This window comes from Myotis daubentonii, chromosome 12 (assembly GCF_963259705.1).
Source record: "Myotis daubentonii chromosome 12, mMyoDau2.1, whole genome shotgun sequence".
NCBI classification, from domain to species: domain Eukaryota; kingdom Metazoa; phylum Chordata; class Mammalia; order Chiroptera; family Vespertilionidae; genus Myotis; species Myotis daubentonii.
Genome location: NC_081851.1, coordinates 23,555,446 through 23,572,564, shown reverse-complemented (window position 1 = coordinate 23,572,564; position 17,119 = coordinate 23,555,446). Strand labels below are relative to the sequence as shown.

The 17,119-nt window shown below is 44.2% G+C and overlaps 1 protein-coding gene across 1 annotated transcript; it reads right to left on the bottom strand.

Moving 5' to 3' along the window:
• Nucleotides 1–2,002: 2,002 nt before the first annotated feature.
• On the bottom strand, nt 2,003–11,832 carry LOC132213095 (zinc finger protein 501-like). The gene is made up of 4 exons (XM_059659161.1): nt 11,708–11,832; nt 8,460–8,579; nt 7,810–7,870; nt 2,003–7,137 (listed from the first exon to the last, which is right to left on the bottom strand). The coding sequence occupies exons 2-4, from the start codon at nt 8,574–8,576 to the stop codon at nt 5,822–5,824; spliced, it is 1,494 nt and encodes a 497-aa protein (XP_059515144.1). The 5' UTR covers nt 8,577–8,579; nt 11,708–11,832; the 3' UTR covers nt 2,003–5,821.
• Nucleotides 11,833–17,119: the final 5,287 nt, after the last annotated feature.

The window sequence follows — 17,119 nt, the reverse complement described above, 5'->3', positions numbered from 1 at the left end:
TATTTGTTGCCTAAAGAAATGTAAATGGTGGAAATGCAGTTCAGATCTGCAGAGTTACCACCGAAAAAGTAAATATCATTGATGGTAATCTTTGGATTATGATAAGTTATCAGACAATCACTAAATTATGACTAGCTTATCCTAAAAGAAAACTGCATAACAGCCAATAGCTTTTATAGACTACACCAGGGGTCCTCAAACTTTTTAAACGGGGGGCCAGTTCACCGTCCCTCAGACCGTTGGAGGGCCGGACTATAGTTTAAAAAAAAACCTATGAACAAATTCCTATGCACACTGCACATATCTTATTTTGAAGTAAAAAAACAAAACGGGAACAAATACAATATTTGCATTTGCATGTGGCCCGCGGGCCGTTGTTTGAGGACCCCTGGACTACACAATAGATATAGGAGAAGAACTAATGTGGTATGCAACAGGGAACTGTCCCAAGACCAAAGATCTAAAGTAGCATCCTGGATATTTGTGTAATATGTCCCAAAGGGTTGTACTTTAGTGATAAATCGCCAATAAATTATGTTTCAAGGCTATTTTTGACATGGGCTCTGCTGGGCCACCTTCCAGGAACTCTTCACAGTTTGCCATTCTTGGGAAAAAAATGTACCTGACTCCTAAAAGTGATCATTTCCCCATTGTACTCATTCTAGCAATAACATACTGAGCCTTATCTGCAACTATTAATATTGTTGGACTTGGAAGATAACATGGAATCAGATGTACAAGTTGGGACATCTTTTGGCAAAGAAAACTTCTTAAAGCTTAGCCTTGGTTACACCAAGAGTACACATTCCTCTTTTACCACCAAGAAGTGGACTGTGAATAATCGAAAAGCAGCTTTTTAAACATAGTATTTGAACAAACTTCTCAGCGTCTGGTTAGTCAGGATTGTTAGAAAGAACAGTTAGGAATAAAACAAAAACAATGAAATTTTAGTGAGTTTAGGTCATGTGAAACAGAAGTCTTACACTGTGGTTAGGGATACCATAACTTCAGGTTTATTATAAATATCACATTATTTCAAGCAGAAGTAAAACAAAAGTGAGTTTTACTAACTCCTCATGGGAGGATCTGAACTTAACTGTCTTCTATGTGGGAATGGGGACAATTTGGGAGGAGAGTAACCAAGTACAGCTTGAAAAGTCTGAGACTATGGAGAGCTGCCCTTAATTCTGCCCCTTACGGATAAGTGAACGACTCAGGCATTTTCCATACTTGAAAGTGTGTAAGCTCTGTTTTGAAGGTGGAGTCTGATGGCCAAAACATTTAACCCTGGCCCTAGCTTGTTGCTCAGTGGTTAGAGCATTCACCCACTGACTGAAGGGTCTCAGGTTCAATTCCAGTCAACAGCACGTACCTGGGTTTCAAGCTCTATCCCTGGCTTCAGTTGGGGTGCATGTGGGAGGCAACTAATCAATGTGTCTCTCTCACATTGATGTTTTTGTCTCTCTCCCTCCATTCCATTTTCTCTGAAAAATCAATGGAAAAATTATCCTTCAGTGAGGATTAACCAAAAAATAAAAATAAAAACTTAACTCTGAGGACATGATTTTTTTTTCTGGTTAAACACAGACTATTGATATTTGAGTAAGGATTATTTAATATTAGTTTCCTTGTTTTTGTTACATAGCCAAAAATCGGGTAAGCCAACTATGAAACATGTCAGATATTTGATTATTTTATTTATTTATTATTATTTTTTTATATTTTATTGATTTTTTACAGAGAGGAAGGGAGAGAGATAGTTAGAAACATCGACGAGAGAGAAACACCGATCAGCTGCCTCCTGCACATCTCCTACTGGGGATGTGCCCGCAACCCAGGTACATGCCCTTGACCGGAATCGAACCTGGGACCTTTCAGTCCGCAGGCCGATGCTCTACCCACTGAGCCAAACCGGTTTCGGCATATATTTGATTATTTATAATGCTTTCATATCTTATTTGAATTCTTAAAATTTATTTTTAATGTCTACAGGTATATATGATTGCACATAATTTTATTGCTCTATTATGCTATTTCCAATTTATGGTAATTATGAGGACATATGTGTTATTGATAGGGAACATGTAAATTAAACTGTAACTTTCTATGTGGAAATTTGAAGCATACAAGGTTGAAAGAATAGTATGAATTACACTCTTATATCTTCCACTTAGATTGGCCCAGTCCAGGGTCCATCACCCGACTACAGGAGCGGGGGTCTGCTTTCTACAGGCCCAACTTGGGGAGGGAGGATACCACCCACAATGCATCCGCCCAATGTGGCATCATGTTGAGCCCAAGCCTCGCTTTTCAGAATCGCTTGTATTGCAGAATGTTCTCAGCATTGAAAAAAACACAGCACATTTTCTGGAGAATCAGTGGTCCCTCCTGAGCTGGGGGAGGGGTGGATTAATTTTTAATCAAATCAAAGTGGAAATTACCCCCCAAATGCAAAAAACAGAGACTCAAACAATGCCAGTAGGGCTCAGGGATGCCTGTGGGCTGGGTGGAAGCAGGACTTTCCAAAGGTGAACTGATTTGAGGGCCCAGAGATCAGGGGGCTACTCTGAGATACAGAAGGAGGCCAGGTGCCTGAGGGATGGAGAAAAGCAGGCTGGGGAGACCTCTGGGTGGAGGAGACAGAAGAGGCCTGGCCAGCCCTGGGAAAGGACATAGTGTGCCCCACAGCAGTGGGAACACCCCAGGCAATGGCAGGAATGAGTGAGGAGAGGTGGGCCGAGCTGGCAGAGGCCCCACTTCAGGGCAGCAAGGTGGCTTCTGCTTCTTTTTTTTCTTGTTAATTCTCACCTGAGGATACTTTTCCATGATTTTTAGAGAGAGTGGAAGGGTGGAGAGAGAGAGATCAATGTGAGAGAGACACCTCAACTGGATGCCTCCCACATGAGCCCCAATGGGAGCTGAGGATCGAAACTGCAACCCGGTTACATGCCCTTGACCTGAAATCTAATTCGACACTTTTCAGGCGTGTGGGCTGACACTCCTACCATTGAGCCACACTGGGTGGACGGTTACTATTAAGAAAAATTCAGAGCCGTTTTCTCTTATTAGATTGATAAATATCTATAACTTCCTTTAGTTGCTAAACTTCAAGACACTTCAAACCCACCAGAGGACCAGGTGGCTCAGTAGCTAGCAACCCCTCCTGCTGGGCAGATATTCAGCCTATGCAGACACTGCTCCTCCCCTCCCAGGGGAAGTCAATGGTCAGTCCACTCACTATAGTGGACTAGGTTGTGACTGCCTGGGTCACAAGTTTTTGTGAAGCACATATTGATTCCCAGGTCACAACCCCCCAAAAGTAAGAGTGGCCGCCAGCCTGGCCTTGGACTAGTGAGGGCCTCAGAGCCACATACATGGCCCCAGCACCAACCCGCCCTGGAAACTGCTCTGGGATTTTTCCTGCCCACTCCCACCTGCCCAGCTGCCACTGTTCCTCCCAGCCCTGACACCGGAGAGGAACCTGGGCTCCTCAATCACTTGCATGGAAGGTGCAGAGACCACAAGGGGCTTGTCCAAGCCCAGAGCTTCTCCTGGCTGCTTTGGTGTTAGTTCCAGGAAGCACAACGATGCCATCATCCCTTATGGGTGTTTGTGCAGCTCGGCCTTGGTCCCCCACCTGCTCCATCGACAGCAGAGGCACCTCCCCTCCTGTTCTCTTGGTCATTTCATGCTCTGCCCTCATGAGAACCCTGGCTACTGGTTACCATGTGGTCCCTGGGCTATGCTGGTGTTCACATGTGTGTGGACTGACTGGGTGAATAAAACAAAGATATTGATTTTAGAGAAAGAAAAATGGGGAGAGTGATAATCAATTTGTTGTTAACATAATTTTATACATTACGTGGTTGATTTTTGCATGTGCCCCGAGCAGAGACGGAATCTGCAATCTTGGCATTATTGAGATGATGCTCTGACCACCTGAGCTATCAGGGCATGACCAGACATATCTGGGATTTTAAGTTAAATAACCCACTAATGTAACTGGGGATAGGTAGAAACAAGAACCACCATGCTGGTAGGTAATGATGGAAGGCTAGAACAGGATTCATGGGTTTTCATAAGCATTTTCTTTATATGAATAAAGAATGTCAACCTATGAACCACGAGGTCACGGTTCGATTCCCGGTCATGGCACATGCCCAGGTTGCGAGCTCTCTCAACATTGATGTTTCTATCCCTCTCTCCTTCTCCCTCTCTGAAATCAATAACAATATATTTTTTAAAAATCAAGAAAATAGACCTCCTGTGAAAAACAAAAAAGTCCTACCCTGTTTAAGAGTGACAGATAAATTTATTTCACATGAGATGGTTTCACAGATTTATCCCTATGTCAAGGCTCACCAAGTAGTACAGTTAGAAAAGTGTCCTTAGTTGCATGTCAGTTCTCATTTCCTGGGAGGAACAGCCTTGCCTCAGTGGCAGCAAATATTGGCAGCAGCGAAGACTATTGCCCTCGGAACCAACAGGAATGCTGACTGGTCACTAAGCCACATCCTGGGACTGATTACAGGACTATCCTTTCTCTGGCTTGGAGCTCTTGCCTGTTGAGGAAACCTTGAGGTGAACATCCTACAGAGGCCAGGGGAATCTACAAAACCGCTGGATCATTTTCCCTGTCAATGACTTCAGCTACAGGAAACAGTTATGGAGGTCCTGAGAATGTCTTTACACAAAGATCACACAAGCCACAGGCCCTGAATCATTTGTGGATTTGCATTCAGAAGAGGCATTTTTCATCTAATTTATCACAGTCTCTCCCATCACTATGAAAATAGAGTTTGTACCAATATTAGTTTCACCTCAGAGTCTTACAACAAATGACACCAGCCTAAGAAATTTCCTACATGGCTCCTTTGCAGTACATGGAGAGGACTTCCCCTTAAGATTGCTGAGACTTATGTAATACATACTGTGCACAGATAATATAATTCACATTGTTCACAGAAGCACAGCACAGGCCTTCTCTTCTGGGTGACCATTGACCTCCCCAACAATCGAGGTACCAGACTGCAACTTAGAACCACAAAGTCATGCAGTCTTTCTTTCAAGGCCATGGGCAGCAATGCAGAATAAGCCAACATTGGACCAAGTGATTTTCTGTCATCATGTTGTGCCTTCCAAAGCACAGAAAGTTTGGGATCCCCATAATATCTACATGCTCTGTGTTTACAATTGTGCTTTCAAATCACCCCAGGGAGTGAAGAGAATCATAAAATTTAAGTTATAAAAGAAAAAAAACACCTTTACTAAAGGATCATAAACCAGACCAGTATACAGCAAGCAGTTTTGCAGGTTGGTGAATTAGAACCTGAAACAATTCATCACAGCATGATGTGAGAACCATAATGTCCCTGAAAGAGCTAGCATTGGTTAGCTGAGGATTGGTATTCTGGATGAACTCTGGGTCTGGTCAATTCCCTAGTCAGAGAATGGAATGAAGATCCTGCCAAGAGATAGTTTTCTTAATTTCATCATTAGAAGTGATAAGACATAATTCATTTCCCCTGAGCAGACAGGGGTTGTGACTGATGCACACTGCATAAGCGAGCCAGGTGGTAGAGGTGAAATTACTTCAGCCACAAGTACACACAGTGACATCAATCGGGTAGTAGGCCTGGGTAGGTTACAAGTATAATGAAGCTCCTTAAAGACTCACTTGTGCCTTGTATCTAAAAATTATGGGTAACCTAGCAGAGGGTATTTTTCATTAAAAGAGGTTTATATTTTGGTAAATGGGTATCAAAGAGTCTCTTTCAGTACTGCTATTCTGAGTGACAAAAATAAAACACTACTTGCACATTTAAGGCCTTTCTCCAGAATGAACTCTCAAGTGTCTAACTATGCTAGGTTTGCGGCTAAAAGATTTTCCACATTCACTACACTCATAGGGCTTTTCTCTAGTGTGAACTCGGCAGTGTTTAATGAGGTGAGACCTTTGATTGAAAGACTTCCTACAGTCACTACACTCATAGGGTTTTTCTCCAGTGTGAACTCTGAGGTGTTTCGTGAGGGTAGATCTTTGACGGAAGGACTTCCCACAGTCACTACACACATAGGGCTTTTCTCCAGTGTGAACTCTGAGGTGTTTTGTGAGGGTAGATCTTTGACGGAAGGACTTCCCACAGGCACTACACTCATAGGGCTTTTCTCCAGTGTGAACTCTGCAGTGTTTAATGAGGTGAGACCTTTCACGAAAGGCCTTTCCACAGTAAGTACACTCATAGGGCTTTTCCCCAGTGTGAACTTTGTAGTGTTTAATGAGGTGAGACTTTTCACGGAAGGCCTTTCCACAGTAAGTACACTCATAAGACTTCTCTCCAGTGTGAACTCTTTTGTGTTGACTGAGCGTAGAACTTTGGCTGAAGATCTTCCCACAATCACTACACTCATATGGCTTTTCTCCAGTATGAACTCTTTGGTGTTGAATGAGATTAGACTTATTTCTGAAGAACTTCCAACAATCACTACACTCATAGGGCTTTTGTCCATTGTGAACTCCCTTATGCTGAATGAGGTTAAACATTTGTCTAAAACCTTGCCCACATTTGTTACACTCATAATTCACTTCTCCAGAGCAGACACCCAGATGCTGAACAACCTTCTGGTAGATGTTGGCAGCTTTTTCACATTCAACACATTGGTGATGACTTTTTCCACCGAGAAATTCATGGGAAAACTCACTGCTACTGTGTGGCTCCTCAGTGCTAACAGTGGCCTGGTGTTGGAGAATATCTGAGATGGCTGGCAAGTCTTTGCCAACCTCCCTACTGGTTGAAGGCACCCATGTTAAATAGAAGCTGCACCTGGACACAAACGAGGCCCCGTCCGTATCTTCTCTCCAGGGCTTCTCTCCACTGGCATCTCTTTGCTGCTGGTGACAGTTTGCACTTAAAAAGAAGTCTTTCACAGATGTGTCACTGAAGAAGGCTTTCTGCTCACAGTATGCTGCTTGTAACTCTGTCAGGTGCAAAATATCTTTTAAAACTGAGAAGCACCACTTACACAGGTAGGTCTTCTGGGTTGCTGGAGCTGTCTTAGAAACCCCGACCTGTGACTCTCCTACAGATACACTCTGCTCAGGAGGCACCTCCTTCTCATCCATTTTATGCCAACACCCTGAAAACAGAGAAATGGTGAGGAACTGAATGTTGACTGTAGTGACAGGGGGAAGTAACATTCCAAAAGGGTGTTACACATAATATGTTGGTTCCATGCAATTGTCTAAAAATAAGAGATACGCTGGAAGGATTAATAAGAGGCTGCTGTGAAGCTTTGGGCCTCTGAATATCACAAAACAGGAAAGACCTCACCAGAAATGGGACACAAAGATGGCAAGCACTATCTGGGAAGCACTATGATGGAAGAGAAGCAGGATCTCCATCTCATTCTTCTACTAACAGTGCTCAGCATGGCTTGTCAGCTGGTTATATGGGCAGCTGTATAGGAGGTTGGTTATGTCTCATTCCAAGTAAAATTCCACAAATGTGTTACCAGTGTTCGAGGGGTACTAACGCATGTATGTGCACCTCATAACACATGTGCAGGTCAATGTCTGAGGATACTACAGAAAGAGCAGTGCAGAGGATCAGGTGATGCAAAAAGACCACAAAGATGCAGTTAGTCAAAGCCAGCAAGCCATAGAGGAAATGACAAGTCAGCAAATTGTCAAGTACAGCAAAAAAAAAAAAAAAGGTAGAAATGAGGTGTTGCCAATGGCACTTTCACCTAAAGACTGTTGGAAGTGAGCAGGTTCCCGATTATCATCTGTACACAACCCTTATGTCATACCTTCCCTCAACTGGCACTCAACAGAACCAGGCCTCCTCTGAGAACATCTTGCAAGTTCACCCTGTGGAACAAATCAGGGTTCTCCCTGTACCTTCTACTGTATAAGTACATAAAAAGTAAATATTCTGAGTATTAATGAAAGACAACAGAGGTGAGCAGCCTGCACTGGCCCAGAACTATTTGGTTTACCAATAGTATTCAGGGAAGGGAAGATTACAAACAACAGTTGAAGGAGGGTCTTACAGGAACAGCCATGGTTCATGTGAGTGAAGAACATAACCAGGCACAGACAGTCACAAAGAAACTTTAGCTAGAGGAAGGGGTACAAATGGAAGCCATGGGTCTGGATATGGTCACCCTCTCAGGGAGAAGAAAAGCAGGTGGGAACCATTAGGCTCCCTATAAGACCCCTGACTCCCAGACACTTCCTGCACTTTCTGAAGCAATTTGTGTTAGGAATGTTCATAGAGTCCATTGCTCAGGGCTCTCCACACAGCTCAGCACTGGCAGCCAGAGCACATTTGACAAGACAGTGGGGGAAATTAGCAGAACCCATGGTCTGGCTGTGGGAGAGAGAAAGCTACAAGGAGAATTAAGGAAGAGAGGACATCACTTTAGGACACTAGCAGAGATGTGAAGGTCTTACCTACAGATGATACAAGTGCAAAAACTTCCAGCATCTCTTCGCAGTACAGAAGTCTCTGATCCTCATCAAGAAGATTCCACTCCTCCTGAGAGAAGGCAATGGCCAAGTCTTCAAAGTTCATATCCTGTCATAATAGGGACAGTTCAGTCCACGGTCAGCTTCTCTCCTAGGATTTTACATTCGTCATACTCCCCATCCATCTGCTCCCTCTACTCCCCCATCAGAGAACATGCCAGGCCTAGGTCCCATCAAAATCACTCTCTCCTTATATTCCTGTTGATACTGTGCCTTCCACCAACAATAAGGGAAGATGAACACATTGATGATACCTGAGCTCTAAGCCTGACATGTAGGCCACACTGCCTCTCGTCAATACAGTGGGTTTCACAAACATAGGCTGGGAGAGATGTTGGCCATAAAGGTAATCTGAGTGATTTGACACTGGTTTTGGCTGGCAATCCTTTTGTGGTCCCCCAGGTTTTCTCTCCAAGTCACCAAAAAACATGGCATCACATTTCAACCTTCCTACCCTAATCCCAGGGTGCTAAGGCCCTCACTTTGTAGTACCTGCTGCATATAATTATTTGAACCCCACTTCTATCCCATAGCTTCATTCTCAGAGGGACAAACTGAAAAGTATTACAAATATGCCACGAGGAGGACAGGTTTCCTCCCTCCCTCCCTCCCTCCCTCCCTTCCTTTTTTACTGCGATGCTTTCCAAGGCACGGGCCTCTCTCTCAGGGTGAACCCATTCCAGGACAGGTTGTTTTCTAATCAGCTTCTTTTCCAAAATTCTAACTCACCACTTCTGTAATATATTACTGTCTTCCCCTTTTCCCTTCTCCATGCCAGTGGAGATTTTCAAGCCAGGTGACACTGATGTATGCTCTCTCATTCCTGTTGATCACTGTGTCAGCCCTCAGGCTGACAAAAGGCAGGTGGGCACATATTTGGCATCTAAGCTATGAATCTGGCATGTAGCACAACAACATCCCCTCTTTACAGAAATGACCCTAAAATTCCCATGTCATGTCATCCAGACATCACCAAAAATGGACACACACTTCATTCTCTTATGTCAATGTCAGATCCCTGTGTCCATGAATTCACCTTCCATCTACAAATTCACATCACTCTTTCTACCACACCTCTCTCACACCTGCATTCCCACAGGCACAGCCCCTATAGTCATCTCCTTGTTCTCTTACTCATTACTCAGCATGGGCGTCCAGCAAATTCTAAACCTGTTCTAACAGAATGAAGTACTACCTCAACTCTGATAGTCTACACTTATGGAAGCATCCTTGAGTACTATTAAAAAGGCCTCTGTCCTTGATTATTTATTTTTTTCCTTCAACCTCACCTATTAAGAACTACCTCAGATTTCAGATATCCAGAGCTCACCTCCACTGGTGCTGCACTTGATGTCCCTTCACTAGTGACAGCATTTATCTCCCCACTTAACTGTCACCCAAATCCCAGCCCAATGACTCCACGCCCAGTGAGTCTCATAGTTGACCACTAGTGTTCCTAAGCTAATCCATCAGACTGACTGCAACACCTCAGGCCATTCAAAGGGTCATAACAAAATCCTGGTGAGTGTTTAAGAAGTAAATATGCATCAGCCCCAGGCTTATCTCTGAATTACTTTTTGGCCTCCAATTCATCTGGCAATGACTCACCTTTCGTGGGTTTTAGCCACTGCCAAATGAGACTATCTCCTCCACCATGTAGTTGAACACTTCTGTCCCTATGATATGCTGTGACACCTAACTCGCACAAACAGGAAACCCAGCAGAAAACCCAGTCCTCAGGGTGACACTCTCCTTCCTGAGTTACCATTATCATCCTGAATGATTCCCCATTTATTTATTTTTAAAAATATATTTTCATTGATTTAAGAGAGGAAGGGAGAGGGAGAGAGAGAGAGAAACATCAATAAGAGAGGATCATTGATTGACTGCCTCCTGCATCCCTACTGGGGAATTGAGCCTGAATCCCAGGCATGTGCCCTTGACTGGAATAGTATCCAGGACCCTTCAGTCCACAGGCCATTCTATCCACTGAGCAAACCAGCTAGGGCATGATTCCCCATATTAAAGTGATCTAAAGCCCAGATTGGTGTTGCTCAGTTGGTTGAGCATCAACGCATTCGTTGAGAGGTCACTAGTTGAATTGAGCCCTGGTCAGGTCACTTGCCCGGGTTTCCTACTTAATTTCTAGTAAGGGGCCTGCAGGAGGCAAGCAATCCTTGGATCTTGCTCATCAATGTTTCTATGTCTCTCTCCCTCTGCCTTCCTCTCTATCTTTAAATTCAGTAAGAACATAGTTTTTAGAAAAAGGTGATCTATGCCTCTACTCTAAAAAGGTCCACTACCTTTTTAAGAAATTTTCATTCTGAATTGCTTCTCAGAGTTCCAGACTCTCGTGAACTGCCCTCTGTAGTATAGTATGTTATACCCTAACAGGCCAAAAACAAAACAAAACAAAACAAAACAAACAAACCCCAAAGCCAAAGTTATTCTATCCCCAAAGAACATTAATCTACCTATAAATATATCCATCTCAATTGATGAGGCTTCCATTTCTCAAGCTGCTAAATCCCAAACCTCCCATCATCACCGACTCTTACCTCTCTCTCTCAACCTCAAAATTAAAAATCCAGGTGGCCACACCTAAAACACTAATCCATAATCCAACTGCTTCTTCCATCCACAAACCTGTACCTGTAATTGATTGTGCATTTGCAGGAATCTGTAGAAAGATAAAGGACTATTGAGAGCCTGGCAAACACCACCAGGATCCATGGGCTTGGCCACCCAGTACCCTTTCCCAGCCTTGGGGTCAGGTGATCTAGAGATGACTGTATTACCTCAGGCCTCAGTGCACAGGCTTGCCAAGTTTGTTATCTTTAAAAGGACTTCTCCTTCCTGTACCTAACAGGTATCCTCTCTCTTCTAGTGTGTTCTTCCTCTGAGCAGTTTTGGGAAACGTTTGGAACCCTACCTAAGACAATGTCCCTCTTTTGTTCACAGCCATTGATGGCCCCAGCTTCCTGAGAATGAAACGAAAACGTCTCTGGCAAAACTTCGCCTCATCTTCTCTGTTGCCTTTAGTTTAGACACAACACAGGCCCAGGATTCCCGAATCCTCCCAGCTCAGCCACACCAACCCAAACCTTACACAGTGGCATTGCAGCCTGTCACCCTCTTTCACCCCGTCACACTGCACATCACCCACAAGATACTCACGGTTCTGGACGCTGCAACCTGGGCTGCAGGACCTGACAGACACCTGGACCCAAGGATGAAGGCTGAGTTGAAGTCTGTAAGCAAAACGGAATCTGGGAGGTACGGGGACCTCAATCCCGCCTGTTGCAGCTAATCAAGCCTCAGACACACCACTGCACAGCGGGGACACGGCTTCTGGTGCCTCGTCCTAATAGGGACTCTGAGCACCAGAGGCTCTAACTACCTTAACAGAACAAAGAGTTCAAAATGACCACCAGGAGAAAGACACAGGAAGTCACTCCCAAACCAATAATGCGCTGGTCCTGGGCTTTCATTGGCTAAAACCGGCCATCATTAGGCGCATTGCCCTTTGGGTAATGTAGTTTTCCGGACCCCACAAGTGGCATTAGGATGCCAGTCACTCACTGATCACTGCAAATATTGGTGCTGGTGTGCCTGAGGGGTGTTGGGAAATGACAACTTTAGGTTTTGGGGGCTGGTCACAGGTTTCTGGGAAGTGTTGTCTGCAACTGATCTCTTGTTTTGCCATATTATTTCAGATTCTGTGGAGCTCAGAGTCCTCGCTGAGGTGAAAAGTATTATTTCAATTATTCCTGAAGGCTACAAATTTAAATGGATATATATATATATATATATATATATATATATATATATATATATTCTTTTATTTGACTCTTTGAGACAGAGAAAATGAGAGAGAGAGAAATATGGATCAGCTGTCTCCTGCACGCCACCCGCCCACCCACTGGGCATCGAGCCAGGGAATCTGACTTGTAATTGAACTGAGCCACTCCAGCTATCCAATTTTTTTATTTTTAACATAAAACATCACATTATTAAGAGAAAAAGCAGGCTGTGAGAGAATACAAGGTAAATTGCCTGATTGTAGAGTTAATAAAAGACGGGGCTGGAAGGCAAACCCATGTGTCTCTAATAACAGATTTCTTGCTTCGAATGTTAGACTCTGTTGCCTCCTGCAGCTTAGAATAGGGGATGGGGAGTCAGGAACAGTCAGGGGCAACAGTGCCACCCCTTTGCTCCTTACAGGTGGTGCCCACCCTTAACTGCTGCCTTCCATCCAGCCTGATTCAAGTTTTCGTCCCTACATGCTTCCTTACATACACCCACTCTAGGACCCTGCCCCATGTGCTGTCAGGAAACCCTCTCCCCGACACTATCCAAGGCCCCAAACCTCTCTGTTCCCTCAAACACACACCCCATCAGCAGACTGTCCCCCAGAGTCCTGGATCCTTCTCCACACTATAGGAGCAGGGGACTGCTCTGCCAAGGCCAAACATAGAGAGGGAGGACATCAGCCACAATGCATCCCCTCAATGTGGTATCATCTTGAGACCAAACCTGGCCTTCTGGAAAGCCTTATGTTGCAGAATGTTCTCGCCATTGAAAAAAAACAGCACCATTTTTTGGAGAATCAATGGTACCTCCATGACTGGCTAGGAAAAGGGGCCTTTATTTTTAAATAAAGCAAAGTGGAAAATTACACCAAGAAATTCTAAAACAGAGACTCACACTGTGGCAGTAGCCCTCAGGGGGCGTGTGTGCTGGCCAGACACACGACTTTCTAAAAGTGAACTTATTTCTGAACTGAAAGCATCAGGGGCTGAAGTGGGACAGGTGCCTGGGGCATAGGGACCTGGAGAGACCTCTGGCCGGAGACAGAAGAGCCCTGGCCAGCTCCTCTCAGGCAGGCACAGGACCCAAACCCTTCCCAGAGCCTTGCTTCAGGCTCCTCTCTGCCAACCACTGATAAGAACAGGCCATGCCCCAGCATCAGTGGGGACATCCCAGGCAAAGGCAAGAAAGAGCGTGGAGGTGGGCATGCAGGCAGGAGCCCCGTCTCAGAGCAACAGGGTGGATCAGGGAATTTTCTCTGACAAGATTTATAAACATATGCAGCCTCCTTCAATGGCTAAAATTCAAGACCTTTGCCACCCAGGAGAGGACGTCCTAGCTCAGCAGCCGGCAACCCCTCCTGATGGGCAGAAAGAGAATTGGCCTCTGCAGAGAGAGTCCTTCCCCCTCCCAGGCAGATCAATGGCTGGGCCACTTTATTACAGTGGATTGGGGCGCACCGTCCTGGTTCACCAGGTTTCTTGGAGCACATGCTGGCTCCCAGGTCATGACACCTGGGAACTCCTGCAGCAGCTCTTGCTCCATTTCCCATCAAGCATGTCCCCAAAGAACAGAGTGGCCACCAGGCTGAGCCTTGACTAAAGAGCACCCCAGCAACACACACATGCTCCCTGCCCCGCCACCAACTCTCCCTGGCAACGGCCCGGCTTTTTCTCCTGCCCATACACATGCCCAGCTGCCACTGTGGCACCCTTCCTTGACTCTCAATAGGAACCTGGGCTCCTCAACCACCTGAATCTGTAACAGCCCAGTCTCAGCCCCTGGCTGGAAGGTGCAGAGACCGCAGGGGGCATGTCCAGGCCCAGAGCTTCTCCAGGCCCCTTTGGATTCAGTCCCAGGGAGCACAGATGTCATCATCCTCTGTGGGTGATTGTGCAGCTCAGCCCCCATTCCCTACCCTCCACACTGACAGTCGCAGCACCTCCTGTCCTGTTCTCGCATCATTGTGTGCTCTGCCCTCATGAGAACCCTGGCCACTGATTCACCATGGGGATCCCTGGACTGTTCTGGTGTTCACATGTGTGGACTGATTGGGTGAAAGTAAACCCCAACAAACATATTGATTTGAGAGAGAAAACTGGGGCGGGGGGGGGGGAGAGAATTTGTTGTTCACTAATTTTATACTAACACTACTTGGTTGATTCTCGTAATTGCTTTGACTTGGGATGGAACCTGCAACCTTGTCGTTATCGAGATGGTGCTCTAACCAACTGAGCTACCTGGACAGTGCCAGACATATCTGGGATTTTAAGTAAAATAACCCACTATGATGTCTGAGATTAGATAGATATGAGAACCACCATGATGACAGATTATGATGGAGGTCTAGAAGAGGATCCATGGGTTTTCATAAGTGTTTGCTTTACATGGAAATATATTTAAATAAACTATTACAAAGGCAGAATGTGTCCTTGCATCAGTTATTTTATATGTCAGAAAGAAGCACTGAAAAAGGCAAGAGGACATTGGTTTCAGGGATGAAGGCATGTATGCAAACATCAAAAGTATACATTTTTAAAAAGGTACATTTCAGCCCTACCCTTTTTGGCTCAGTGGATAGTGTCAGCCTGGGTACTAAAGGGACAGGGTTTTGATTCAAGGGCACACACTTGGTTGCAGGTTTGATTCCTGGACTCAGTGAGGGTGTTTGCAAATGCAACCAATCGATGCGCCTCTCTCACATCTGCTCCTCTCTCTGTGTCTCTCTTCCTCACTTCCACTCTCTCTAAAATATCAATTAAAAAAATACCCTGAAGTGAGAAAACTGTACATTTCAAATCAATTATCCTTGAATCAAACTTTTAAAAACGTTTAAAACTTGCCACTTCCCAATTATTTCACTGTTTTATTGTGAATTTTTTGAGCATAATTTGTTGCTACTGTCTCACTCTGGTAAAAATAAAATATAATGACTTGCTACTGAAATATCAAGTCCATGTTCAGGGCCATCATTTTGGCAGTTTGAAAATGATGATGTGGAGAGTATTTACACCAGAGATATTGATAAATTCTACAAACAAGACTTCACGTAATGTATTATTGAATGCTGAGACTTAAAAAAGTGGTGAATATTAGCAATGCATATAAAACTTATAAGTGTATGGTACAAGTGAGCTTTAAGTTGTACACGAGATAAAAATGGAGAGAAACAATTTTCCTTCTAGTATTCAAAACCTATAATTCTAGCGAAGAAACCACTTGAGTCATTAAGGAGTGAGTGAATTTCAAATATATATCTTAGATGCTGCACTATACTCCTATTGGTTAAAATAATCAATTCATTTAAAAAATGGGCAAGAGATTCTGAGCAGACATTTTTACAAATAAATTAAAGACATTGTAAATAAATGAATAATAAATATGCACCACACCCTAGATGGTTTAGATCAGTGGTTGGAGCATTAGCTCCAACTGAAGGGTCCTGGGTTCAATTCCAGTCCAGAGCATGAACCTCGGTTACAGGCACCGTATCTGCCCTGATTGGGGTGCCTGCAGGGGGCAACCAAACGATGTGTCTTTCTCACATTGATATTTCTCTCTCTCTGCCTCTCTTCCTCCCTTTCACTTTGGCTACTGGTTGACCAGTATGGGCCCTAAATATCAATGGAAAAAATATCCTCTGGTGAGGATTAACAAAAAAGAAAAATGTTCACCATCAAAAATTCTTAGGGAAATGGAACTAAATGAAATCCAGCTAACACTAGACTCATTTCCAGGGATATTATTTAAAAATATTAACCATTGCATGTGCTGGCAGGGTTGCGGAAAAACTGGAATTTTCATTGCTGTGGTGGGAAATCAAAAGGAATGACCATTTTAGACTACAGTTCTTCATATCTTAAAGTGTAAAACATTCACCTACACTGCAACAGTTTAAGTAAAAGATATATGAATATAAAAAACTGAACACAAATATTCTCATGATATTTATTATAATACTCCAACCTTGGAGATAACCCAAGTCATAGACAAATCAATAGATAAAGTGGTTATCCCTAGAAAACAATATTACTTAGCAATACAAAATTTAATATTTACATAAGCATTAATGTTGAATTTCAAAATAACTGTGTGGCATGAAGGAAATAAGGATTTGTTAGAGAGTATAAACTTATTTTGCCTATAAAATTATGAAAAATATGAAGTAATCTATTGTAAGGAAAGGAAAATTAATGACTGAATGGAGGGCTGGGGAAGGAAAAAAGAGAGGTTATACAAGGGCAAGAGGTAGATACAGGGTGTGGCAAAAGTAGGTTTAGAGTTGTCAGTCTGGAAAATAATACAACAATCCTATCTAATAAAATAGTAATATGCAAATTAACTGTCGTACCCTCACTCCCTCTGTCACAACGATGACAGTGGCCATGGAGCTGGAGCTAGCAGGAGGCTTGAGTTGCCCCGGTGATGGAGAAAGCCAAGCTTCTCACCTGCCCTGCCGGCCCTGAGCTCTGCTCAAGGCTACAAAGTTTCAATTATAGAAGATAAATAAATCCCAGGTACCTGCTTCCAGCTTGCGGCCATGGCCAGCCTGAAAATGGCCCTCAGCCCCTCACCCAGGCTGGCCACACCCCCATGGGGTGAGGGTTCCCACTGGGGGGCTTGACCAGCCTGCAAACAGCCATCAGCCCCTCACCCAGGCTGGCCAGGCACTCAAGCGGGATCCCCACCCTGATCCGGACACCCTTCAGGGCAAACCAGGCGGCCCCCACCCGTGCACCAGGCCTCTATCCTATATAATAAAAGGGTAATATGCAAATT

Coding starts and splice junctions, on each gene's coding strand:
- LOC132213095 (XM_059659161.1), bottom strand. CDS start 8,576: ATGAACTTTGAAGACTTGGCCATTGCCTTCTCTCAGGAGGAGTGGAAT. Junction 7,871..8,459: donor TTTTTGCACTTGTATCATCT/GTAGGTAAGACC, acceptor TTTGTTCCACAG/GGTGAACTTGCAAGATGTTC. Junction 7,138..7,809: donor TGAGTGCCAGTTGAGGGAAG/GTATGACATAAG, acceptor CTCTGTTTTCAG/GGTGTTGGCATAAAATGGAT.